The sequence below is a fragment of the Calidris pugnax genome, unplaced genomic scaffold (assembly GCF_001431845.1).
Source record: "Calidris pugnax isolate Ruff unplaced genomic scaffold, ASM143184v1 scaffold2, whole genome shotgun sequence".
Classification (NCBI taxonomy): domain Eukaryota; kingdom Metazoa; phylum Chordata; class Aves; order Charadriiformes; family Scolopacidae; genus Calidris; species Calidris pugnax.
The window spans coordinates 2,005,632-2,030,386 of NW_015090766.1; the positions used below are offsets into that span (position 1 = coordinate 2,005,632).

General features: G+C 38.1%; 1 protein-coding gene across 1 annotated transcript in view; it reads left to right on the forward strand.

Moving 5' to 3' along the window:
• DAPK1 (death-associated protein kinase 1) overlaps positions 1-24,755 on the forward strand; it is a 62,379-nt gene that overhangs the window by 27,292 nt on the left and 10,332 nt on the right. The window contains exons 4-20 of the mRNA XM_014936114.1: positions 4-133; positions 416-464; positions 633-659; positions 1,080-1,232; positions 1,381-1,426; positions 3,037-3,126; positions 4,147-4,239; positions 5,802-5,921; positions 7,065-7,163; positions 7,963-8,061; positions 9,042-9,140; positions 10,253-10,450; positions 11,496-11,693; positions 14,299-14,397; positions 17,938-18,015; positions 20,748-20,970; positions 23,364-23,552. Coding sequence (XP_014791600.1) covers positions 4-133; positions 416-464; positions 633-659; positions 1,080-1,232; positions 1,381-1,426; positions 3,037-3,126; positions 4,147-4,239; positions 5,802-5,921; positions 7,065-7,163; positions 7,963-8,061; positions 9,042-9,140; positions 10,253-10,450; positions 11,496-11,693; positions 14,299-14,397; positions 17,938-18,015; positions 20,748-20,970; positions 23,364-23,552 — 1,990 coding nt within the window. The remainder of the gene's footprint in view (positions 1-3; positions 134-415; positions 465-632; positions 660-1,079; positions 1,233-1,380; positions 1,427-3,036; positions 3,127-4,146; positions 4,240-5,801; positions 5,922-7,064; positions 7,164-7,962; positions 8,062-9,041; positions 9,141-10,252; positions 10,451-11,495; positions 11,694-14,298; positions 14,398-17,937; positions 18,016-20,747; positions 20,971-23,363; positions 23,553-24,755) is intronic.

Sequence of the window (24,755 nt, forward strand, 5' to 3'; positions counted from 1 at the left end):
AAGCCTGAAAACATAATGTTGTTGGACAGGAATGTACCAAAGCCTCGAATCAAGATCATTGACTTTGGTTTAGCACACAAAATTGACTTTGGAAATGAATTCAAAAATATCTTCGGAACACCAGAGTTTGTGGGTGAGAAAACTGTTGTTTCTTCTAACTTTTATTTCTCAGTCTGTGAAACAGTGTATGTGGCTTAGCTTGGTTTGGCTGAATTATAGATTATGTAATTTGGGTGTAATTCATGACATTATGAAATTTAAATAAGCAATTTGTAGCATTTAGTTCCAACTTAGACCCCCATTAAAGTGTTTTTATCTGTCAGCATCTTAGCTTACTATCTCGAATACATGTAGGCTCAGAGTGACATAGCTCTGTTGTTTGACTAGATACTGATCTTCCTGCTTTCTCCTTTAGCTCCTGAAATAGTAAACTATGAGCCTCTTGGTCTTGAAGCAGATATGTGGTAAGTTATTGGATCTTACTTGAAATATATCTCTCAGGATTATTCTTATGGTCTAACCTTTTTTTTTTTTTTTTCTTCTCTCTCTCTCTCTCCCTCCATCTGTTTCTCTCCCCTCTCCCTCATCCTTTTTTTTTTTTTTTGGATTCTCTCTTTTTCCCTTCACTCCAGGAGCATTGGTGTAATAACTTATATTCTGTAAGTACCAAAATCTATGGGTTGTTCTTGCAAATGCTGGTGTTTTAATTCTGATTGTATCCTCTGGGTTTTTGGTGGTGTCTCTACAAGTAAAACCATTTTGATTTCACAACATGATTCAAGTTGAATGATCGTAAAATCAATAGTATAATTATTGAAAGAATAGCCATTCATCAGCATTGAGATAGCATAGGAAGCTGTCTTCAGATCCATAGGTGATTTTCCACAGTGGCTTTATCTTAATATTTTCTGAACTTACAGCAGAGCTTTTGCCCAGCTAGATCACATCCTCCTGATAGTACATTTGTGGTCTTAAAGCAGAAGAGAAAAATGTTCTCTTTCTGCTGTTGTATCATTTCAGAGGATTGAAACAGCAATGTTACAACATGTGATGAGAAGAGTGTTCTGTCTTTCTTGCAGTCTAAGTGGTGCGTCACCATTTCTTGGAGAAACCAAACAGGAAACATTAGCAAATGTGTCTGCTGTGAATTATGAATTTGAAGAAGAGTTCTTCAGTAATACCAGTGCCCTTGCTAAAGATTTTATACGAAGACTTCTAGTCAAGGATCCAAAGTGAGTTGTTTCTCTTGTGTATGGACTGTTGCAGCCTATGTCTCTAATATTTCAAATTTCATCCTATTTTGAAATGTTAGCTCAATAAACATGTAGCAGTATGGTCTTTTTGCTATCTGAAATAGTTCTGTCTTTTATTCTATTAAAGGAAGAGAATGACTATTCAAGATAGTTTGCTGCATCCTTGGATCAAGGTTAGCATGTAATTCATTCTTTGTTGTCCTGTTTTTAATCATTCTTCATGTCGTACTTACCTTTCACTTTTCAAGTTCCTTAACTAGGAAAATTAGCATAATTGTTTAATATAACTGACTGTTTTTTAAAGCTGTCTGTGTGAAAACTAATACATGCAGAATGTAGACTTCATTAACATATCCTCTATATAAGTTAGCAATAAGGAAGTAGCCCACTATTGAGATTAAAATAATGCTCAGACAGAGAAGCTAATCTTCAGGGAGCATTGCACTGACAGAGATACATTCTCTGAATCCAGTCCTTTCATATTTGTCATCTTCTAATCCCTTATTTAGATCAGGCAAAAGGGGGTCATCTCTCTTCTGACCTTCTTTAGACTGAAGAAAGCGGCTGATGTGGGGCAGTGGTACGCTTCTCCTTTCAGTGTTCCACAGTGTTTTGTTTGGATCAAGGTGTTGTGGTACCAGTAGGTTGAGAGGGAGAAAATGGGACCTGTTTTTCTTCTTAATGTGTGCCACTTAATTTTTTCAATTCTATATTGCTTTTTAATAGTGAGTACTAAACCTCTTCAGTGCCATTGATTTTCTAGGTCTTGGGGATGCATAGTGAGTATTTGACCTCATTCCATTTCCCAGAGAACCAGTTAGCAGAATATTTATCCATGCCACAGCTGCTTCAGTTCACAGTTCAGCATCCTAGGGCAGACATTTCTTCACCAATATGCCAAACTACAGATTTGACTGTGTTTTGCTGACTTTCTGCCTGGGTAATCTTAAACAGTTGAAACATGTCGAACATGTTGAAATGAACTGCTGAAGCAAGCGTTGTCCAAGTTTGTGTCTCAGGGACCAAGACTCCTGCAACAAGACATGTTGTTTCATACCCTGTTGTATTCATTTAGATCTTACTTTATGGACATTCTCATCCCACTGGTCATATTCTCTTTTCTCCCTGTCCATCACTACCTTTATCTGCGTTTCTCTCTAAAAATGACTTCAAGTATGGGACCACATTATGCAGAATTTGGTATACTCCACTGGTAACTGGTGCTTAGTATTAGCTTATGAGAAAGTTCAAATGGTGCAGTCTTAAAACTTCCTGCACAGATAAGTGGGATGTGATTATTTTGGGTCTCAGCAGCATCCAGTTGATTACACTGAAACAAAGTTTGACTGCATTTAAAATCAACCAGGAAATTTGGTTATCTGATTTATCTAGGAGATGATACCTGTTGCCTCTGTCACAGAGGTGAAGGATAAAGCTGGATGTTCTGTTGGGTGTTGGCTTACTTTGTGTAAAAGGAAAAAGGACATTTTAGTGTTGCATGAAACATTCTTAGGCCTGGATTTCCTTTATCACATTTTTTCAAGAAATTCCAGCTGCGTGCCCTACTAGGCTGTGAATGTTAAAATGATGTGCTTTGATAATGTTATGTAATAATATTATGTAATAATTACTTTATTATTACAGTATGATTACAGTGCTATCATAATGTAAGTGGAAGTCATCACTGAAGGGCAGAGTCTTACATACAGGAAGGTGCTTTATGAAAGTTCTCTTTGTAATTGTGGGATATTTTACAATAGCTTTATTTTACTTTTGTGCATAGCCTAAAGACACCCAGCAAGCACTTAGTAGAAAAGCATCTGCAGTGAATATGGAGAAATTCAAAAAGTTTGCAGCACGGCGAAAATGGAAAGTAAGTTGTTCAATAAATCTTCAAAATGTTGGTGATATACAGACGCAGTAAAGTTACCTGCTCAAGGGACACATCAGTGATTTTGAAAGCGGAGAAGAAAGAAAAAGAAACTCATTCCTCTGTCATTTGGAATAAATTAAGTGCTTGAGTGTGGTGGTATGGGAAAAGATTTCTTTATTACTGATCTGCATACAAATGCTTATATGTGGATTGTTTGTTTTATGGATCTAGCTGTATGCTGTCATCATTTGTCTTGGTAATATTTTCAGAGAAAAGGCACTTCTAAATGTAGGTGCATGGTTTTGTGACAGTAATCCCAGTAAATCAAACATCTCTTATGCAGGTCTCACAGAATTAATTATTCCAGTAGTTATGCCAACACTTAACAAAGGAAGGAAAAACTAGTCTTTTCCGCAAAGGATTTTTGGTCTACAACTGCCAACCTATGTAGAAGGCTGGGGGCAAGGTATTAGCTGAAAGCATTGATCTTTGCAAGGAGCAGTTGAGATAACACAGTTACCCCTTCCTCTTGAGCATCCTCCTTGGGGAATTCATACTGATGCTAAGGAAGAGGACTGTTGTATGAAAAATCTGTTTATCACGAGATGAGATGACACATGAGACAACAGAGGCTTCTATTACTAGAAAAGGAGCTTTGTCACAGAGCCCAAGAAGTAAGATGATTTTACTTAGCTATGGACCACAGGCACAAAATATCCAGCTATGCAGTACAGCTTTTTTGTCACAGTTAAGTGTCTGCAGTAGGTGAACATCTATGGTATTCACAAAGTGTAAGTACTATTCCACTGCCCTAGAACGAAATGGTGGGTCTAGGAATATATTAAACTGTTTTGTAATATGGCATTTAGAGGAGTGCTTTAGTTTTCTGTGTGTACATACTTTAATATACATACATTTTAAATATTTTAATGTGAACATTTGTGGAAAAGCGCCTTATCGCAAGTAGTCTGTTTTGAAGGTTTTTTTACATGTAGCTTTTTTCTTGTTGTTTTTAAAAAGCAATCAGTGCGCTTAATATCCTTGTGCCAAAGATTGTCAAGATCTTTCTTATCCAGAAGTAACATGAGCGTCGCTAGGAGTGATGATACTCTGGTAAGTGTGTAGAATATGTTAGAAATGTTAGAATATGTCTTAGAATGCTATATATGAATCTTAACATTTTCTGAAATTATTCTAACAGAAATATTGGGCTACAGTGCGTAATTATATCTCAGAATAAATAGATTTTAAGGCTACATAGATCAGTTATCCATGGTCAGATCTTCCGCATGACACAAACCTCAAAATTTAATTTGTTAATTACCATGGTGAGGCTGATAGCTAGTGCCTGAAAGTCATCTATTTTGGTTTTGAATCAGCAGGATTTTTTGTACTGTAGCAATTATAATGTGGAAAAGTTGCATCTCTTTTATGGCACTGTGTACAGTACAGTAACATTGTTTTTTTTAACATAATATTAAAAATCCTTGAGACCCTCTTAGATGCTAGGCAGCAGTATTGCAAAAAGTAGTTGTTCAAGAAGGAAATTTTAAAGTTGGCCAGTATTCAGTTTGTGGTATTATGTATGTCTACTAGATTTTAAGTATTTAGGAGCAGTTGCTGTATGCTTTATTATTACAAATGGTTGTAAATCCAAAATCATTCTTACTTAGCTTACTCTCCAGGTTTTAATACATGCTTCACAAATTCCCTGTGATCAGCAAAATATGTATGTTAAGGTGGTTAGAGCTGGGTAACCTCATCTTTTCTCAACATTAATAGGATCAAACTTCAAAAATGCTGCAAAGCCCTTTTTATCCATATTAGGCTCTCTGTGTCCCTTCTGTGCAACTCCACACTGTTGTTTCCACTTTTCCTCCTCTTACCTTTCTGCTTCCGTGCTCTTTGTTCTCTCAGTCTTGCTCTCCTTTCCCTTCCTCCTCCACCTCAGTTGCTAGTATTCCTTTTCACACTGGATCAGCATTTCACACCTGTGTTGCAGCAGAAGGGATTGTAGCCTAATGCTAGTGTTCTAAAAAAATCTGAAACCTCAGGAGAGAGGAGGTAAGAGTGATCAAAATATTTGGCTCAGTGAATTACAGTTCTTTGACATTTTGGTGCATGGAAAGTAAAGATACAGCTGCAGAGGTATCTAGGCTCACTACTGATGTCCTAGATTTTTAACTGGTCCGTTTCAGTGGGGTAAAACTTGGTCCAGAGTACATCTTCTGTGTCATATTCTTGAATGGCGTGAAACCTGATAAGCCCAGCTTGTATTTGTGTGCCTCTTGGGTTTTTTAAAGTTCACATATATGCATGGAATTCGTTTCATTTCATGCAAGTGTTGTATTTATTGAAAGTCCTAGGAGGAGAAAGAAAATACACCTAATAAAAGAAACCTGTTTGGAATCTCAGTGGGTAATGGGTTCGTGTATGAAGAGGAAAGCATATTGTACCAGGAAAAGTGCGGAGGTTTTTGGTGTGGGTTTTCAAATAACATGCGTATATGTGAGCCATATGCTTTACAAAGGATTACAACTTGGAGCTGAAGCACTCTTAAACACTTTAAAAATTTTACTTTTTAAATTTTTTTAGATGTCTTAGCAGCGGTTGAGATAGGGATCTTTTTTTTCTGTGAAGCTAACAATTTGTCTTTTTTCTCATTTAATTACAAGGATGAGGAAGATTCTTTTGTGATGAAAGCTATTATTCATGCCATCAATGATGACAATGTTCCTGGATTGCAGCACCTTCTGGGATCTCTGACAAATTACGATGTCAATCAACCCAACAAGGTAGTGTGGGTCTGCGTTGAGGTGCGTGGGGGGCTAGCTATCACCCTGTTGAATAGAGCAAGGTGGTTGCAAAATAGAGTGTAACACCTGAAATGAAAAGGAAAAGACAAGTGGATGTGAAATAATTCTGACTTTCTTTAGGAGAAATTTTAATGCATTCTGTATTCAGTCTTCTCAAACTACATGAAAATGGAGCCTATCTTATTTGCGGATGCCTTTGAAAAAGTATTAATCAAATCTGTTGTCAAGAGCTGTGGTACATCAGATACCAGCCTTCTCTTTTGTTTGCAGTTGTTATTTCCTGTGGCAGTTGAAGATGGCAGAGTATGTAGGAATAACCGTATCGCCAAAACTGACTTTGCAGAGCACTGTTACAAACAGAAGCCCCTTACTGCAGAAACTGGTTATGTGACCATAATGTTAGATGGTGTCATTCATTTTTGGAAATCAAATGACTTGCCTTCTACAGTAGTATTTCAGTGCAGTGCTTCTCTACCAACAGGAGTGGTGGAACTGAGACTAAGAGACCAGAGTTCTGTTGCTGGCTCTGCTGTTTAATGTTGGATAAATCATCTCTGCTCTAATTTTCACTTTTTTATTATTATTTTTATTATACTGACCCTTGTTATAAAGTACCTTGAGAAATATTCATGAAGAACGCTATGTTATTTTAATGTGATGGGGTCTTGAACTTTTCAAGAAATCACTGTATTTTGTGTTTTAATGGTGGAGTCCCATTGAACTTTCCCATGTGTTGGTGGTGGCTTGTGTCTTTGAGGTGGTGTGGGAAACACCTTAGGTAATCTGGCTTAAACTGTAGATAGAAAGAAGTTGCAAAGGGAAACATCCTTGCCAAATTGGGCTGGTGAGAGCTTAACATTAATATTCCTAATTTGAAAAGCATGCCTTTAATGTGTGGTGTCATGTAATAAATGTGAATTCATCCCCAAAATATGGAAGATTCCCGTGCAATAAATTTCTTTGGACCAAAGGGACAAAGTATTTTCTGTACAGTATTCCCTGAAGACTTAATTTGAAACTGGAAATCCAGAGATTCCTCTCAATGCCTGCCTTCTATTCCACTCTCTTTTCTTAATCCTTCAAAAATTAAGTATGACATTCTTCTTTGTATTTCGTTGTTAGCATGGGACACCTCCGCTACTGATTGCTGCTGGCTGTGGAAACGTTCAGATGCTTCAGTTGCTTTTGAAGCGTGGATCCCGTATTGATGTTCAAGATAAGGTCAGGGTTCTACTTTGTCACCATTCTGTATAAGTTTTTCAGTACAATTAGCAAAGGGCAAACGGTTCAGACCAAATTGTATTGGAAATGAAAAAATATGGGCTGTAGAGCCTGGTTTTTATCTTCCACAGCGAAAAGATAAAAGCAAATATTTAATAATGTCATTTATTACTAGTGCATATTCTCCGATTTTGATCTCTTTATTAGCTGAAGTAGTTTGAATGATAGTAATCTTAAAATGTAGTTCATGCTTACAAAATTGCCTCAATTAGTTTAAATTAGTAATTGCCCTAAAACACAGTGGTGAACTTTATTTAATATGGAATGATAAATGCAGGTTTTAGCGATGGGGAATTTTGCAACAAAAACTCCTGTGTGATGGTGGACAATGTTTTTTTTTTCTCAAAATATGTTGTAATGGTTTGGGGTTCATTCATAGCAAACTTGAAGCACTGTCTCCTGCTCTATCTAATAGATGGTAAAGTAAGCAGCGGGTTTTTATCTCATGACTGTTCTTTCCAAAAAACTCCCTTACAAGGGGGAAGAGGATTATCCTTGCAAACTGTTAGTGATCCTGTTAATCATTGCTGCATAGAGGAGTTTTTGTTGTCGTTGTTGGTATGCAGGGTTGTTGAACCTATTTGGCAGTGTTTTTTTTTTACATCAAGTATGTTCATATAAGATTGAATAGCTGTTCAATATGTCTACATACATCTAAATGCATGTATACCTCAGTTGAAAAACTAGAATTTGTATTCTAAATTTATTAATAACATCTGTAATCAAATATTTTTGACAGGCTGGATCTAATGCAATCTATTGGGCTTCTCGGCATGGTCATGTAGAAACGCTGAAATTTCTCAATGATAACAAATGTCCGTTGGATGTTAAGGATAAGGTAAGAAAAAACGTTATTTTCATTTCTCATTCAGAGAGCCTTTTTATTAATAACTTTATCTTAGCAAAGAGAGGTGTCTTTCAATTGGAATGATTTTCAGCTGTGCTGCAATTCCAGTAATGTGACTGGATTTTGTTATTGTGGTTTTATAAATTCATGTATAGGGCTGTGATACCACAGGTTTAAAGTATCTGGAAGTACTGATTATTTTCCTGACAAATGTTAACCAAGCGTGCATATTAAATGTGGTGAGTACATGGTGGGTAGGTGGGCAAGTAAAAACCTAAATTAATTTTTGCTTGAAGACTAGATTTCTCATTGGACCTCAGGGTAAAATCGTGATTCTGTTTTTCATTCCTCTTGATTGAAAATCACTTTTGTCTGACAAGTAAATTTGACTGTTATTAAGTTGAGTATAATGAAGCCTAACAATTCATAGCTGATGAGCACTTACCTTGTCTCCAGCAGTCTTACTTCAGCAACATTTGCCCTAGAAACTAGTTACTGTTAAAGAATTATACCATAGCAGTGTTTTTATACTAGCCAAAGCTCCAGTACAGAGGCAGTTATACTTGTGAAACATAGTTTATTTTGTGCAGGGAACTAGTGCAAAGCAAGGCACACTAGCAAAATTAGTGTTCAACTCCTGATAGGGTTACTAGGAAGAAGGTCATGCTCTTAATAAGAATACCATTTCTTTTTCATATAATTTCAACAAAAGGTTGCAAGTAATTACATGTAATGACCAAAATACGCCAGAATATACCAAGGTTTTAGGCCAGCTCCTTACATTTGTGTATGCAGGGCAGAGGAGAGGCATATGGAAATAGTATGAATAGAAATAGGACTTCTCTCTGCGGAACAGAGCTGTGCTGCTGGGTTATGGGGGGGAGGTATTACCCCATGCAGCATACAGGCATTCAGGCTGTATCTAGGGCTGAGAGATGATCTTATGCTGACATGTTCTTGTGTAATTGCAGTCTGGGGAGACCGCTCTCCACGTCGCAGCTCGGTATGGGCACGTGGATGTGGTTCAGTTTCTGTGTAGCATTGGATCCAATCCAAACTTTCAAGACAAGGTGAGTCACGGACACTGTTTTTCTTCAACACATGAGGCTTTAGTTTGAGTGGTCAAAACTCCTAGTCTTGCCTTGCAGCCTCTGCCATGTTTGCGTTTGAAAATTAACAGAATTATGGAGGTTTCGATACTTCTTAAAAGACAAAGACTACTCACAAACCAGTGTGGATGAACCAGCTGCTGTTATAAAACACAGGTTCTCTCAAAAATGAGAGCTTAAAGATAAACTAAACATCATGAAGGTATGGGTGGCCGTGTATGTGCTCTGAATTCCACTAAAGCTTTTTATTCATTTTTGCTTGACTTCAGCTTACTTTTAGCTGTCATGGGACTTTCCTGAAGTCTCAAGAACTCATTTTGGAAAATGAGAGGAGGGCTCAGGGGGGCTTCTTTAGAACTCTGAACTCTTATGAGAGAACAGGAAAGAAATCGCTTTTTTTGAAGCTTCCTAGATTTAAACAAAAAGCAAATTAGAACTTCAGTCACAACTGAACTCAAAATGCCTGCAGTTTCACAGGCTTGTTATGATGCACATTTAAAGGACTCAGGTTTCTAGGTATCCAAGTCACTGCCTACACTCCTAAATCATGAGAATGTGCTTTTTGAACATGCTAGGCAGTGATCTGCCTGAAACTGCAAGTCTAGTGGGATTTGCATCTCCTTGGTGTGCGATCTGTTTTAATGAGACCCCTCTGTGAGCAATCAGAGCAATCTGAGGGATTAGTCCCTCAGCACACAGGGTGTAGAGGTTGCTTATGAATGACGATCAGTTTTCGAGTAGTTAGCTTCAGGAGCATGGAAACATCTGTACTAAGATTGATGACATGCAAGGTGTTGTCAGTAGATAGTTTAATGGTGAGAAGTACGGACTCTCAGAATCCAGGTGATGGTGAAAATCTAGTGCATTACCATAATCACTTAGTATGGCAACAGGAATTTTTCTTACTTTGAGAATGTCAGCATTAGAAATCACAACATCTTGTATAGGGCTTACTTAGTAGATGATCTTTTTTCTTTCGTGACATCTTTCTGCCTTTCTAAGTTAAATTGGGGGAATTGTTCCTTCTGGCATTTGGCTCAGGTGTATTGTTCTTTTATTTTACATGTTGATAGGAAGAAGAAACGCCACTGCATTGTGCGGCTTGGCACGGCTACTACTCTGTTGCCAAAGCACTCTGTGAAACAGGTTGCAATGTGAACATTAAAAACAAGGAAGGGGAGACTCCGCTGCTGACAGCATCTGCTAGGGGTTACCATGACATTGTGGAATGCTTGGCAGAGCACAAGGCTGACCTTAATGCAACAGACAAGGTTAGTTTGAGTTGCCTTTGGTGGGGAATTACGTTCAGAGATCACAGGTGTTGCAGAGCCATGTCTGAATTGCTTCATTTGGACACTGCAAGCTAGCATTGTTTCTGTGGTGCAGGTTTTCTGAGCAGTTCACATGGAGGCTGTTGATGACTGCAGTAGTTTTTAAAATTGCCCACTGATTATTTGTCCAGGATTGGGTTTTTGCTGATTCATTATCACGTTATCAATTATCACCTTCTGAGAAACACTCTGTGAAAAATGGCACGAATACGGAGTTCTGTAATTGGCAACAAACTATTAACTTAAGGGAAAAAAGATGGATTTGCTGGTCGCCTTTGATTCCTATGGGCTGAATAAATCAGACCTATTTCCAATAAGCTAAATGCCAGCTATTTAAAAACATAACTCTATTTGATTCAGAATTTTTTTTTTTGTTTTCCATGCTGTAGTCCTAAAAAACAAATTTTCCATTTCATTGCTTCTACTTTTGGTATGCTTTTAGCTACCTTTATTGCTCATAGTTTTGAAATAGTTATTAAAGGAAATTCAGAAAAAAATTTTTCTTCTGAAAAATTAAGTTGCTTTTTCCAGTCACGTTGCCTCTGTAAGTTGTTCCATGGAGAGAAAAAGCTCTCTCTGTAAAGTTACTGATCACTAAGCAGATTGCATGACTTTTGCATCACTTCTGGAGTTGATCAACTTCTACCAGTAAACAGTAGAACGGTTTACAATATTCAGCTGGTTGTTAGAGTTGGTCACTCTCCCACTTCCTAGGGAAGTCATCAGTTGAGAATGTGTATTTGCATTTCATCCATTCCACTGCAAAGCCCAGTGGCTTAATACAAATTTGCTTTCATCCCGTAGCTGATTTGTTCTGACAGATACTGTGCACCTCCCTGCCTCCACCCTCCAAGTCAAAACAAAAAACATTGTGATTCTTGAGGCAAGGACATGCACTCAGTTGCATGAAATCATTGTGCCTCTGCAAAATACTTTGATTTTTAGCATTATTAAATCTCACTTACAAGCTATCTTGTGATTTCAGGATGGTCATATAGCCCTACACCTTGCTGTCAGAAGATGTCAAATAGAAGTCGTTAAAACTCTCATCAGTCGAGGATGTTTTGTAGATTTCCAAGACAGACACGGCAACACTCCCTTGCACGTGGCCTGCAAAGATGGAAATGTTCCTATTGTGATGGCACTCTGTGAAGCAAGTTGTAATTTGGATGTCACTAATAAGGTAAATGGAATACGGGTACTGAACTACTTTGTTTAGTAGCTCACCTATTGCATCAGATGACCTTTTCCAGTCCTCTGGCATGAAAAATGTTTTTCCTTTTACATTTTCTCTCTTCAAGTGGCCAAACGCAAAGCATTAAATACTCACCTTGCAAATTTACCTGTTTGTTTCAGTTGCATAGGTGATTCAAGATCCATGAAGACAGAACCCAAATGAATTATCACAGTGTATTTTGCCACTCAATTTTAATGTTGAAGTATGTGCTAACCTCCTTCCCTATCTGTGTAGATTTGCTTTGTGCAGATTACCTCTAGCCACTGAAGAACAGATGAAATGCGTTGCTACTGGTGCAAGAAGGTGTTGATTTGATGTGATATAATAATAGTAATTTATAAAGAGAATTGAAGACTGGTACATTTTTATGATAAATCTGCTTTGAATTCTTCCAAGTTACATGAAAAGGTCTGCACTGTCATCTTAACAAGGGTTTTAAATCAACTGCAGATTCTTTCCTGGTTATAAAAATAAGTGTTATATTGGTTAATTTATGTTTTTCTGTGTTGAGTTGATTTATTAAATCTTAATCAAACATTAATCTTAGAATAGAAAACCTTTATTTATCTGTTAAACAAATTGCCACGGGCAGGGTACAGGAAATCTCAGAATCAAAATGCACTTCAGAATTAAAAAGCAGTTCTATAAAGAATATGTTTAATAGCTTGTCTCTGAACTTTGAGATACTAGTGCCTTGTGTGCTTCTTTGGTCATGCTAGTGTTGCAGTGCATAGGATAATTAAATGTAATACTTTACAGAATTAACATTCTGGCTTTCTTCCTAGAGATATCTAAGAGAAAAGTAAGCTGTTTCAGGAAACTTTCCTTTGGTTAGTTTGAATAGGTTAAAGTTAGCCATTGGACTCTGCTGACAGGCTATGGGGCTTAGGGCTTGATATTTAGCTCTGAATGCCTTTCTCTTCCTTACTTAATCTTTATATGTTACTAAATTTAAAATATATTCATAGGAGTATTTATGTTGTTATCTATGATTTGTTTGGTTCAGGTGTTGTAGCTTCTTTGTTTTTCTGGAAAAGTACATATTCTGGCAATAACATTTTGCTAGTTAACGCTTCCATTTATTACCAAATCACTGACCTTCTCTGTATTAGCCAACCAGAGAAAGTTGTGTTGGCTTGAGGGCTGTCCAGAGCAATCACTTTTGGTTTTAATCATTAAAATCATCAGTTGTCAGGTGAAAAAACTTACAATAATGAGCTCTCCAGTCCTGCCTCTTAGGTTAAACCTGATTGACTAGGCAATTAAATCTAAACCCACAGCCGAGAATACATTTTGAGGAAGGTGAGTTAATGCAGCACAAGGCAGGATTAGCACCTCTTTTCATAATGGAGAATGCTGAGCTGGGATCGGTGGCCTGGCCGCAAGCCTGCTGTGGAAAAAAATAATCTTCAGGTGTTCGGTGAGGGTAGAATCATGACTACAGAAGCTATGGTTAAATTTTCTGTCCTGTTTTTATTTTATGGGTCATGTATCCTGAGTGATTTTTAGAGTGCTTTTTATGTGAAAGGGTGGGTTTGAGTCTTACCAAGTAGAGAGTCTTTATTTCTACTGGTCTTCTTCAGCAGTGAGTCCTGTAACATAGTCTGTCCTTGGTCCTCACATCTGACATTGTGCCATGTGCCCATAATACTGACCGAAGGCACCATTTGTTTCTTCCACATACTTACATGCAGTAGAACATCATACACATCTATTTGAGTTGTGTTGTAGGGCTTTGAGGAGCCAGGCATCTTTTCAGTTTCCAGCTGTCTGAAAGTTAGTTTTGCTTTCAAATACTCTTTTGTGAAGTAAGTTTGTGAGTTTGTTTCTGATTGTAGGGTTGGAACAGGGAGAACAGTATTGAAAGGACAAAAATGTGTCAAGGTACAGCAAGAAGAGTGACAAGCAGAGAATAAATGGTAGTGATCTTTATTGTAACAGTAGTTCTGAACATGGAAGACCAGAAGTGGATGTTATGAGGGCCTGTCAGTTGAGAGATTCAGGGGGAAAAGCAAAAATTGGGGAAGGAGTACTTGCAGCTCTTTCCTCTGTCACTGAAAGCAAAAATTCCTTCAGGCAGGCTTCTTGCATTTATTCATTTGGGTGGAAGTGGGAAGGCTGCAGATAGATAACCTTCAGTAATACTTGGATTGAAATGGAATCCAGAGTTTTAAAGGTTAAGGACTTAGTGTTGCTTAACTGGTTCATATTTAATTAAGCAAAATGCAATCAAATTTACAGGGAATTAGAAAGATATCCTGAAATGTAGCCAAAAAACTCTAAAGGATTCCTTCACAGTTATGAGGGATTTAGCTATAAAATTGTTTCCCATTTTTTAAGCAGTCAATCTAGCCTTTGTTTTTAATTGAGCTTTAAGCAGCTCTGCATAAGCTTTTTTCTGCAGTTTTTGCTTTGTACTTTTTCTTAGAGTTTTTGCAAGGCCTTTGCTGTGTATCAGTATGTATAATTGTACAATACGTTCAATTATTAGTCATAAAATTTGGAGCTCTGTTCTTTGACTGACGTAATGACACTTTTTTCACCATGTTAGTATGGAAGAACACCTTTACATCTGGCAGCAAACAATGGCATTCTTGATGTCGTCCGGTTCCTGTGTCTTACTGGTGCCAATGTAGAAGCTTTAACCTCTGTAAGTATTGAGAGATACTGTTATGTTTCTTGCTTTTTTGTGCATGATAGCAGGAAACAAATTCATCTCTTTGGGGCAGAGGTTGAGGGAGGCACATGTGAGCAATGGTCTAAGCTAATTATGTGTTGAAAATAAATTTTAAAATGTTAGGCTTTTAAGTGTCCACAGCTTGAAAGCATTCTCTGTTGTCAACTTGCTCCCTTCTTACAAATGAATTTGAAACTGATTAAGGTACAATTCAGCTATTGATTCATCTACGTCTAAGAATTCCTTCGTCTAAGAATTCCTTCACCTAAGAATTACTTGTAGAATTGTGTTTTCTGTAAGCACAGTGAGCCATTGTCATTAAGATGTACATCATTTCACATCAGGTACTGTTACCATACAAATGTATTGTATATATCATAAACATTTTTCTTCCTTTCAGGGGATTAAAAAGTTTAGTTTCATGGTGGGAGATGTGGGAGTGAATGGATGAGTGAACTAGTATGCAAGTATCCTTGTAAAACAAATAATTTATGTCAGATCAGTCAGCACCACTGCTTCCAATTAGCACCACTGAAGGTATTTTTCATTCTCACTAAAGTGAGAAACATCGTTTTAGCTGACATATCCAGATTGATGTGTCCTTCATCATGCACACCTCATACACACATGATATATTATAAGGATCTTACACACCATGAGCTGTGTTTTGACCAAACTAACCAAGTTTTATTTTCACATGCATTGGATTGGGTTGCTACTCACCCTAACCAATGCATTCTGCATAGAAATGACAATTGCTCTGCCTATTTTAGGCATGTTGTGATTAGACTTCAGTTGAGTCCATGTTTTTCAAAGTTTTTCTCCTTAAAAAGTGTCCCTAAGATAGCTAAGTGGAGGGAAAAGGGAGAGAACTTCTGTTCCGTTTACTTTACCCATTTACTCTACCCATGTAGAAAATACAAATATTTTTGTTGTTTTCCTGTACATTTAGGACTGTACATATGACACACATTTTTTTCCTCAAAAAGTGTGTCATATGGCAGGAGGAAACCTTAAAAAAGCAGTCATTAAAACCAGTGAACTTGGAATTGTAGCTTAAATGAGTTTAGCATCAAAATTACTCTTAATAACTACTAGATTGCAGATTGCCATGTCCCCTATTAATCAATAATAGCGAAAAGTGCATGCATGCATGCATGAAAAGTGGACATTGTGGGGTGTTTTACAGATTTTCCTTTGTCACCTGTTTTTGTCCCTTTTTTCCTTCCTTTTTTTTTTTTCTTTTTTTTTTTTTGGTGTGTGTATCCCATTGTGTATCTATTTTCAGTACTACATACTGTAGGGATAAGATAAAACAAAAAGGCAATGAGGGAATTCTTGAGCTGTAGCATTTGATTTGTGTTGGTATATTTGCCTGTGTGGACTCTGTCCTTTCAAGGTAAAAGTACTTTTTATTTCTTTAATTCAGATCAGTTTGAAGGAGATAACAAAGTAAATCATGCTGATACTACATTTGGCAGGAGAAACAGACTGAATACATGTATCTATGCATTATTTCAGCAGTGTTGTGTCAGAGAGAAGGGAAAAGGAGGAGAGGAAGGGAGGAAGTGTGTGTGGTGATTTTAATAGCATTTCAGTTTTGCATTAGTTTGCTAGGTGAATGTTAAGCTGTTCTGAGAAGTCTTATTAACAGCTGTTTCCGAGCCAGTGCAGTAGAATTGATTGCCTTTTTTCTTCTCTCAGAATGCCATTTCTGAGGACTTAACTTTTTCAGCACTGTTAAGTTCACTGGGCTGCAGTACAAATTCCCTGCCTTCTCCCCAGGCTAAAGCCCGTTTTAGGGCTAGTTTGATTTTTAATTTAATTGCATGAATGTTGTTAAGTGACCTTAGAAAGCCTTATGGTCCTAGAGTATACAATCATTTCCAATGTTTGAATATCCCCCCAAAAAATCTTTGTGCTCACATGCTAGCTGGCACCTTGTCCTTGGCTTCTCCTCACAGAAGTTTCTAAAATCATACCAAGTTTAACAGGTGCTAGTTTGCTTGGCCATCTCCAACCTTATGCTGCAACAGGAACACACTGTACTCTGGAAGAGCACAGGGTCAGGCTGTAACAGTCCTGCTTTGGACTGAAGTGGAGGCCAAAGATTTGGGGATCCAGCTAAAATTTATACTGTGGGTTGGTGAAGGCTGCATCCTGTTGCCAGAGGGGTTATTAGGAAGAAGATCAGGGTTTCCCCTTGATTCCCTTGGATGTGCCCAAGGTTAGAAACTCAGGAAGTACTGTAGGAATTGAAGCAGTTCTCCTGATGGCAGCTAGCCCCAGCCACTAGACTACTCTTCCTCTTGTACAGCAGGCAGTCAGAATTAACTGGGATTTGGAGGACGGGGTCAACACAGACAAAGAGATTCTTCCCCTTTGATACATCTTCTTTAAGGAAAATTAAATTTAAAAAATACTTTCAGATGTTTCTTTACTAAAGTTGTGATTGCATGTCAACTATGGAAGCAATTTAAGGATAAGGTATTGGTTCAAATTTAGTCAGTTCACACCATCAGTTACAATTTTGGCTGTTTCTTGCTCATGTTCTGTTCCTGCTCTGTCTGAATTATCTGTAATTCTGGAGTATGTAATAATTTTTATGGAAACCTGAAAATGGTTTCTGTAGGTGGACATTCAATTGTCAAAGGCATTTATTTCATGTGTAGGGATAAAAATTACAGTAACCTCAGGAGATACTTAAACCAATGCAGATTTCACATGAAAAACCAGTAAAATCAAAGATAGAAAACCAAGAAAAAGATCTTAGTTTTTTAGTACTACTTAATACTTGAAAGCTCCTATCTGAGAGTGAAAGAAGCAAAGTGCTTGTAAATCATATACCTGTTACCACAATTTAGAACAATACAATATCATTAATGTAGTCATAAGAGTGAAAGTTGTGAGCAATTTTTCTTTCAGCCTACTTAATGTTAAACTGCTGACCTGTGAAACATGGGTAATTAAATGGCAAGACCAGAATGCTGAAGTCAGCATTTCTAGCTTTCTGGAAACCTCCAGTGACTTGTATGCCACTGTCATTCTTTACCCATTAAAATTCACCTGCTATTCGTGTGAGTGAGTATGCTGATGTGTTCCGTCTTTGTGAACTGTTTAAACTTTCAGATCTGTTCAGTATGTAATATCTAGAAATCACTGTCATCAATTTGCTAAGAAGAGAAGAGAAATTCAGATGGGATGGCTCTCAGGCTCTAAATTCCAAGTATCTTGTTACAGTGGCATCCAGAGGCCAATATATGAAAGCAATGAAGAAATGCCATTATTCTGCATTGTACTGTATTTTTTTGTACAATTGAAAAAAACAGGGATTCTGGTGGGGGGTAACTATTACTGATTGTTGGTTGGTTGTTGGTTTTTTCCTTCTCCCTATTTCAATCGCATCTGACAGCAATTCTGTAACTACCTTGAGCAGCTGAGCTATGTTGTGTGTGATTTTTTTTATTATGGGCAAAAGGAAAGAACTGCTGCTAATAATTTATGTTCTAACAGGATGGGAAAACAGCAGAAGATCTTGCCAGAGCAGAGCAGCATGAACATGTAGCGAGTCTGCTTGCAAGACTTAAAAAGGTTGGCAATGCATTAATTTTATCTGAGGTTTTCATGTTTTTAATATACCGAGAAAAGTTTGACCGTGGGAGATCATATGATAATATAGTCATCAAAGCCTTTCTGAAACGCTGTTCCAAAAATCCTTTGGAATGGTGTCTTTTTTTTTTTCCTTCCTTTTTTTTAAATGATGGCCTTAGTTAAATCTAGTGTGTACATCTTAACAAAAATGGCTAAGCTAGTCTTCACCACTGATCTATTTTAGCCTGTCTCTAACAATGCCTATTCAAACCACTTAAGGTGCTTAGAAGTAAATTGAAAATAAACTATGTAGAATTAGCACATCCCACAAGAGGATTTACCTCCCCACCATCACTGTTTTAGTTAGATTAAGTTTATGAAGTATGAGTGTTTGTGCCCCTTCTGGTAACTCTAATACCATGTGGAATAGTTGCAAAAGGTTTCAATGTCTTTTTTTAATTCTGAATTTCAGTATCTCACAATCTCCTGACAACTAGAATGCAAAGCTGGTCTGGGCTTGTTGTAAGGCAGTAAGTCTGATATATCTGATACACATAGATTATTTTGGATAGGCAGTGTCACTCATGCTGTAAAGGTTCAGAGGCGACTTGGCTGGAGATTACATGCAAGAGCCAGACCAGTTAAAACAATCCTGGTTCAATTCTGCAGATGGATCTGTGGAAAACTGAAATAGATGACCTTTTCAGAGTAGCAATAGAAGATGGTACGTAGCAGGCATTGCCAAGGTGGAAGTAGAATCACGTCCTTTAGTTCTGCCAGTAAATCCATACACTAGGATTGTAAAATGTGTTAGTGAAGATGTCAGAAAGTGCCAAAGTTCATGTTTTCTTTGCAATGATAGCTTTTCTGGCTGTTTGTCATAACAGGATCCATTTTGTATAGTTGTATGATCGCACCAAACCCTTGCCTGGGCCTGCATGCAGGTGGACAATTTTGCGTTTTAGTAACATGATGTAGATATGATTTAAACATGATGATGTAAATATGATGCACAAGTTGACCTAGAACAAAAGGTAGAAGGTCAGATGAATCTCTTCTGAAAGAGATGTTAGCAGCTGGTAACTCTCTTCTTGATAGCAGAGTATACTTAATTATTGAAGTCCTGCCTATACATATAGGGAAAATGTATGATAATTATATACGTCATCAGAGTATACTTTGCAACAGAGATTCTGATCAACTGAAATTAATAAACTGCATCAAACCACTGAAAATGCCCTACTTCTCAAAATGGTCAGTTGCATCTAGTACAGAGTGTACCTGGCACTTTTTTTTATTTTTAGTGCCTGTGGAGGGTTTTGTCCCTAACAGCACACATACGAAGAACCTGCTGTCACCATGGCTCTGGCAGAGGATTCGATATTAGCCATGAGGGGGTGCAGTATTTGCATTGTGACTAACTTATTTAATAAATGCCTGTTAGCAAGAAAGGAACTAAATTATATGCACTACTATTTCTGTCAGATTTCTCAGCTTAATTGCTGCATGCTTATAATTTTGGGGGGCTGTAGGTGCTTGTTTAATGAGTCATCCTACATGTTAAACTTAGTACAAGGGCAGAACAACAGACCTTTCTCTGAGCTCCAAGTGAGGAATGAAGGAAGGGAAGAGGAAGCTACTTCCTTTGTCCTTCCCTTTCTGCTGTCTCCCTGTTTGCTTAAAACAGGCCTTTTTGTGGTGAGAGGCAGTTGCTAGTTTGCTGTCCTGCACTGCATCCCCTTGCTGAGTTGATCTTTGAAAGCTTAGCTTGTGTGGGAAGTAGAGCCTACATGTCTGATTGCCTGTTACTGGGCAAAGAGAAAAGACAGGTTTGATTGTTCATTCCCTGCTCGTGTCTTCGATGGGAACAGGAGGACTGTACTTGAGATACTACAAGACAAGATGCAGAGGGGTACTGAAGAAGCTCAAACTGGAAAGCTCTTCTGTCGGAGATGTGATTGTGTTTCAGAAAGGCCTGTGTGGGAGGATGAGATTGCAGCTGTGGAAGAGACAACGAGGGCACAGAGGGCAAACTGTGAGAGGAGAATTGAGTAGAGAGACAGATCTATTGAGGCCTGGCAGTAAAGATGAGAACCAGTCTGGAAGTTGTATGCTTGCAGTAGAGGGGTAGAAAAATGGAAGTTGAATAGTATGTGAGAGGTCTTTTAAGGCAAAGAGGAATGTGTGTAGGAGAGATAAGATCAGTCGGGGAAAAGCAATATTTTCAGTTCTTGAGCAGAACTGAAGTGGAAATAAACGGAGAACTGGGTGGGAGGAAGAGAAGCCAACCAAATATGAGAAGCACAGATAAAGTTGATTTAAAGAAGAGGGGAGACAGACATCAAGTTTTTGGATTGCTCAGGTGGTAACTGTCACTTCAAAATTCTTCAATGCTGCGTGAATATTATATAAGATTACAGATACTGGTTATGCTACTGAGATTCACAGGTAAGGAGAATGAGTACTGAAAGAGGCTAGTTTTTCCTCCTTTGCCCTGCCCATCAGAGGTCAAAAAGATCCCATTCACTGATGTTGAGCCTGAAGTCATGTGTGATTTCGATGAAGGCTCAAGGTGGCTCTTGATGATTTGCATGATGAACCAAATTGGGGAACTGATGCAGATGAGCACCAACCTGGCAAGAAACTGTTACCTAAATCCTGTGTTTTGGGTTTCTTGAGAGTCACAAGTTGCCTGCCACACATTTTGATTTCTTCTTTATGTTGAATTTTAGGATACACACCGGGGCCTTTTTATCCAGCAGCTGAGGCACACTCAGAATCCACAGCCGCGGATCAAACTGAAGTTGTTTGGACACTCTGGAGCTGGGAAAACCACCCTCGTGGAGTCTCTCAAGTGTGGCCTGATACGAAGCTTTTTCCGAAGGCGTAGGCCTAGGCTCTCCTCCACAAACTCAACCAGATTCCCTCCATCTCCTTTGTCTTCAAAACCTTCAGGTATGACATCAAAGCTGTAGCATTTGAACAAGAAGACATTTTCCTCTTAGTCTGTGGAGGAGGAGCTGTTGGCTGTACTGGAAAAGACAGGATAAGATAAACGTGTAAGAAACCAAATGAAGGGGAGAAGATATTGAGTTCTCTGTGCACAGGATCATACCTAAAAAGTGAAGAGGAGCAGCAGATGTGGAGGGTATAGGAGTGGTTAAGGTTTTGTTTACTCACGTGCTGCGTAAGTGAACTTGGAGAGTGGAGGACAGGACTCAGGAACACTGGCATTTATTATTCACAAAAAGTTCTAGGCGGTGAATGCCAGTGTTCTGACCAGATTCCACTGTTGTTGGTTTAGGCATTGTGTTTTGTCTGCCTTTTTGTTTGAGTAGCTTCATTAGACCCCATGCAAAGTTGAAACAGTTGCTGCATCTTTATGTGATCTTTAAGTAATAACGGAGGATTCAGAACTGCCTCTAATGGCTTGGAGTCCACTAAGGGACAGGAGTGGATTAGCCCAGTTAGAGACATCTAAAATTGTCTCCAAACATGATGAAAATGAAGGTTTTCCAAACTGAAGTAAATGGATGCAGGTAATAGGGAAACTTTGCACGTGTAGCACCAGTTAGCCTGTGAGAAGTGGGAAGAGCTTTAGGATATGGAGGAACTAGCTAGGTTTATACTTCGACCTACAGTTGTGGCAGGACGCTAAAAGAGTAGTGAACTATTAGTTCAGCTTCCTTTTGTAACACTGAGGGGCTGTACAATGTATACAAAGCTAAGCAGGCATATCAAGGAGCTCAGGTTTAAATTGATGTTTGTGTTTAAAAGTGGTCTTACTATGTAAGTTTTAGATGGTGTCAGGGTTGCCTTTGCCTTTAGAAATGTTTGGATAATACCTGCATGTTGAGGCTTCATTCATCATTTTTTAAGTAATGTTAGAACAGTGCTAGTAGTAGATTTCATATCTCTCTCTAGTCACCTGAGGAAGCTATAAGGTACTCAGAGAGCAGCTTAACAAGACAAGATACCTGGCACAGAGATTGTTGTTTTATATGCTGTTCACTTAACACAAGAGGCTTACATCTGTGAGAGCAGTATAAAGAAATGGATTAAATGAATCAGTCAGAAGTTCTTGATTTCCGTATCTTAATTTACTGTGTCATACGAGGGGAGATACGTCACTGAAGGAGTATCAGTTCCCACAGGCAGTGCAGGAAGGTTTTGACTGAAGACAGATTGTCTTAGGTTGGTTAGTACCAGAACCAGAGGATAAGTGTTACGCACTCACACCATCATAAAATCAGACAAAACTGCCAGTCACATTAGCAAATCTTTATAGAAATACTGGTGAACTTGAAGCATGCACTTGAAAATAGCTTACCTGGATATAAAGCCAGGAAGTTGTGCAGTACTATGCACACTTGAAACTGTGCAGTTTTATGCCAAAAATCACTACTATGGTGGTGTTATAATGTTTGGGTTTTTGGTTTTTGCCTGTTTCAGTATGTGTTCTTTTTGGATTAAAATAATTATATAACATGTAAATAATGTTATGTGTTGAGTGACCTAATCAGATAAACATTTAAACCAGCACAATTTGTTCTATACTTGATCATCTGCTTAGGTTTGTTTAAATTCTGTAAAAATAAGCACGTGAATTCACCTTGTATTTTTTTACAAGAGCCTAAAGATTTAAATATTACATTAGAACATCAAACATGAAGGTATACCAAGTACAGCTGGTAGGTAGTTTCTTTCTATATTAAAACCCGAATATTAGAATTCAGTGTCTAGTGGAGGAAAGGAATCTTAACTTTCTCCACTAGATGGTGCAAGTCAATTAAAAAGCTTTTTCGTTTCTCATTTAATCCTAAGGAATCTGTATTAAGCATGGACTAAATAAATTGCTTATTAGTTAAATAATTTTGGTTAGGGCCTGCCTTTCTCCTCCACCGAAACAGTTGTTACACAGTGATATTTTTATCCTTCCTTACAGGAATCAACTGTATGAATATGTTGCATTTCCATGCCAATAATAATAGCCCATGCTATGAAATTGCATCCCTTAGGTAAAAAAGGAGTATATCTTTGCAAAATAGAAGAACTTTAACTACTGAAACCTTTTATTACCAAATCATTCAATATTTTTCCTATGCTTCCCAGCCAGTGGCATATCTGCTAAAGGCTAAGTGTTATGTGGGATCATTCTAATATTTCCCTTTTCATCATTCAGAATAAGGATGTATTTGTGTATGCTCACAGCTTGGTAGTTATCTCCTTTCTTTGAAGAGCAGTCTGGGTTTTTTTACTCGGCTTTTATGCTTTGCCTACTTATTTTGAAGTGATCTGGTTGTGATTTTCACATGGTCTATAATCTCATTTTCCTTTCCCTGACCCAGTTTCAGTAAGCATTACGAATCTTTATCCTGGTTGTGAGAATGTCAGCGTGAGAAGCCGTAGTATGATGTTTGAGCCGGGCCTGACCAAAGGAGTATTAGAAGCTTTCGTTTCACCTGCTCATCACTCTCACTTCTCTGCTGATGACCAGTCCACCAAGGCCATTGACATTCAAAATGCCTCCTTGCATGGTAAGCAGAGCCCTGGGCTGGCATGCCTTAGTGCCGTGGGGCAGTTAATGCCGTGTTGCTTGTTTTCAAAAATAACAATGAAAAAAAATCTGACTTGGTGTCTTAGTGACTGGCTGAGAATCCAGCAATGCTGGAATTTGATTTAAGTAGAAAGTAAATGTATGCAAAGTTCTCCACCTGTAATACACATAGAAATCACCTGTGTCAGATCCTTATGGTATCACATAGAAATGTTTTTGAGATGAGTAAGTGGGGTAGCGGGAAGGAGGGATTTAGTGTAATAGGAGTGGATTGGCAGACCAGCTACTGGTGTGAAGGCTTCCTCACCTATATACTCTATGTTGTTTGGGGATTTTAGCAGATTCAGTCAGGTCCCATAGACCCAAGCACCCTTACCATGTAAGTAGTTCCCAGCTATATGAAGGACCTAACATTCTCACCCCATAACGGGGCTGGAACATGGTTGGTGAGTCCTGGAGCTCACCAAACATGGTAAGTGGAGCTTCTAATTTCATTTTTTTAAAAGGAGGCTAACAGCTCTGCAATTGAAACCAGTTAGCAGTAAGAGGGATCAGTCAGAGAAGTTGTCATAAGTACATATATGGCTTTTGACTGTGAAGACCATACAAGTGGTGCATATACAGCTCCAGCCATACTAATTGTTTGAGGCTAAGTTAGGATTAATCAAGATTTTATTTTGGAGAGAGAAACCTGTTCATGAATGCAGTATATGCACACTAACATATGCAGTGACAAAATATTTGTCCTAGATGCTGAAGAATTTGGCATGTAGCTAAAAGCTCCTTCTTTGTCCAGGCTAATTTCCTCTTTCACGGTAATTTGAAACCAAGTCAAATTCTGTAGTGAAATAGAGTTATGCAACAGACTAGCAAAAGGAGTTTCTTTTCTTTCTCTGTGCTGTCTTGATATAGAAGGTGCACGTGGATGAACTCTGAATAGCTGTACTTACAACAGCACATATGGAGGTTTCTAGCTTCTTTTCTTCTAGAAGTTTGAGGTGCATTTTCATCAGCATTTATTTAAAAAGTGGTAGTACAAGTGAATCAGACTTCACCCTGATCAGGTGGTGAGGCTGGGAAGTGCCACACTGTTGGGATCCTTAACGTGGTGATTCTTCAGTCCTTACTTAACAACGTGGTGTGAATAGTGCAACTCTGTAAATCTTCTTTGAGAATGTCCTTC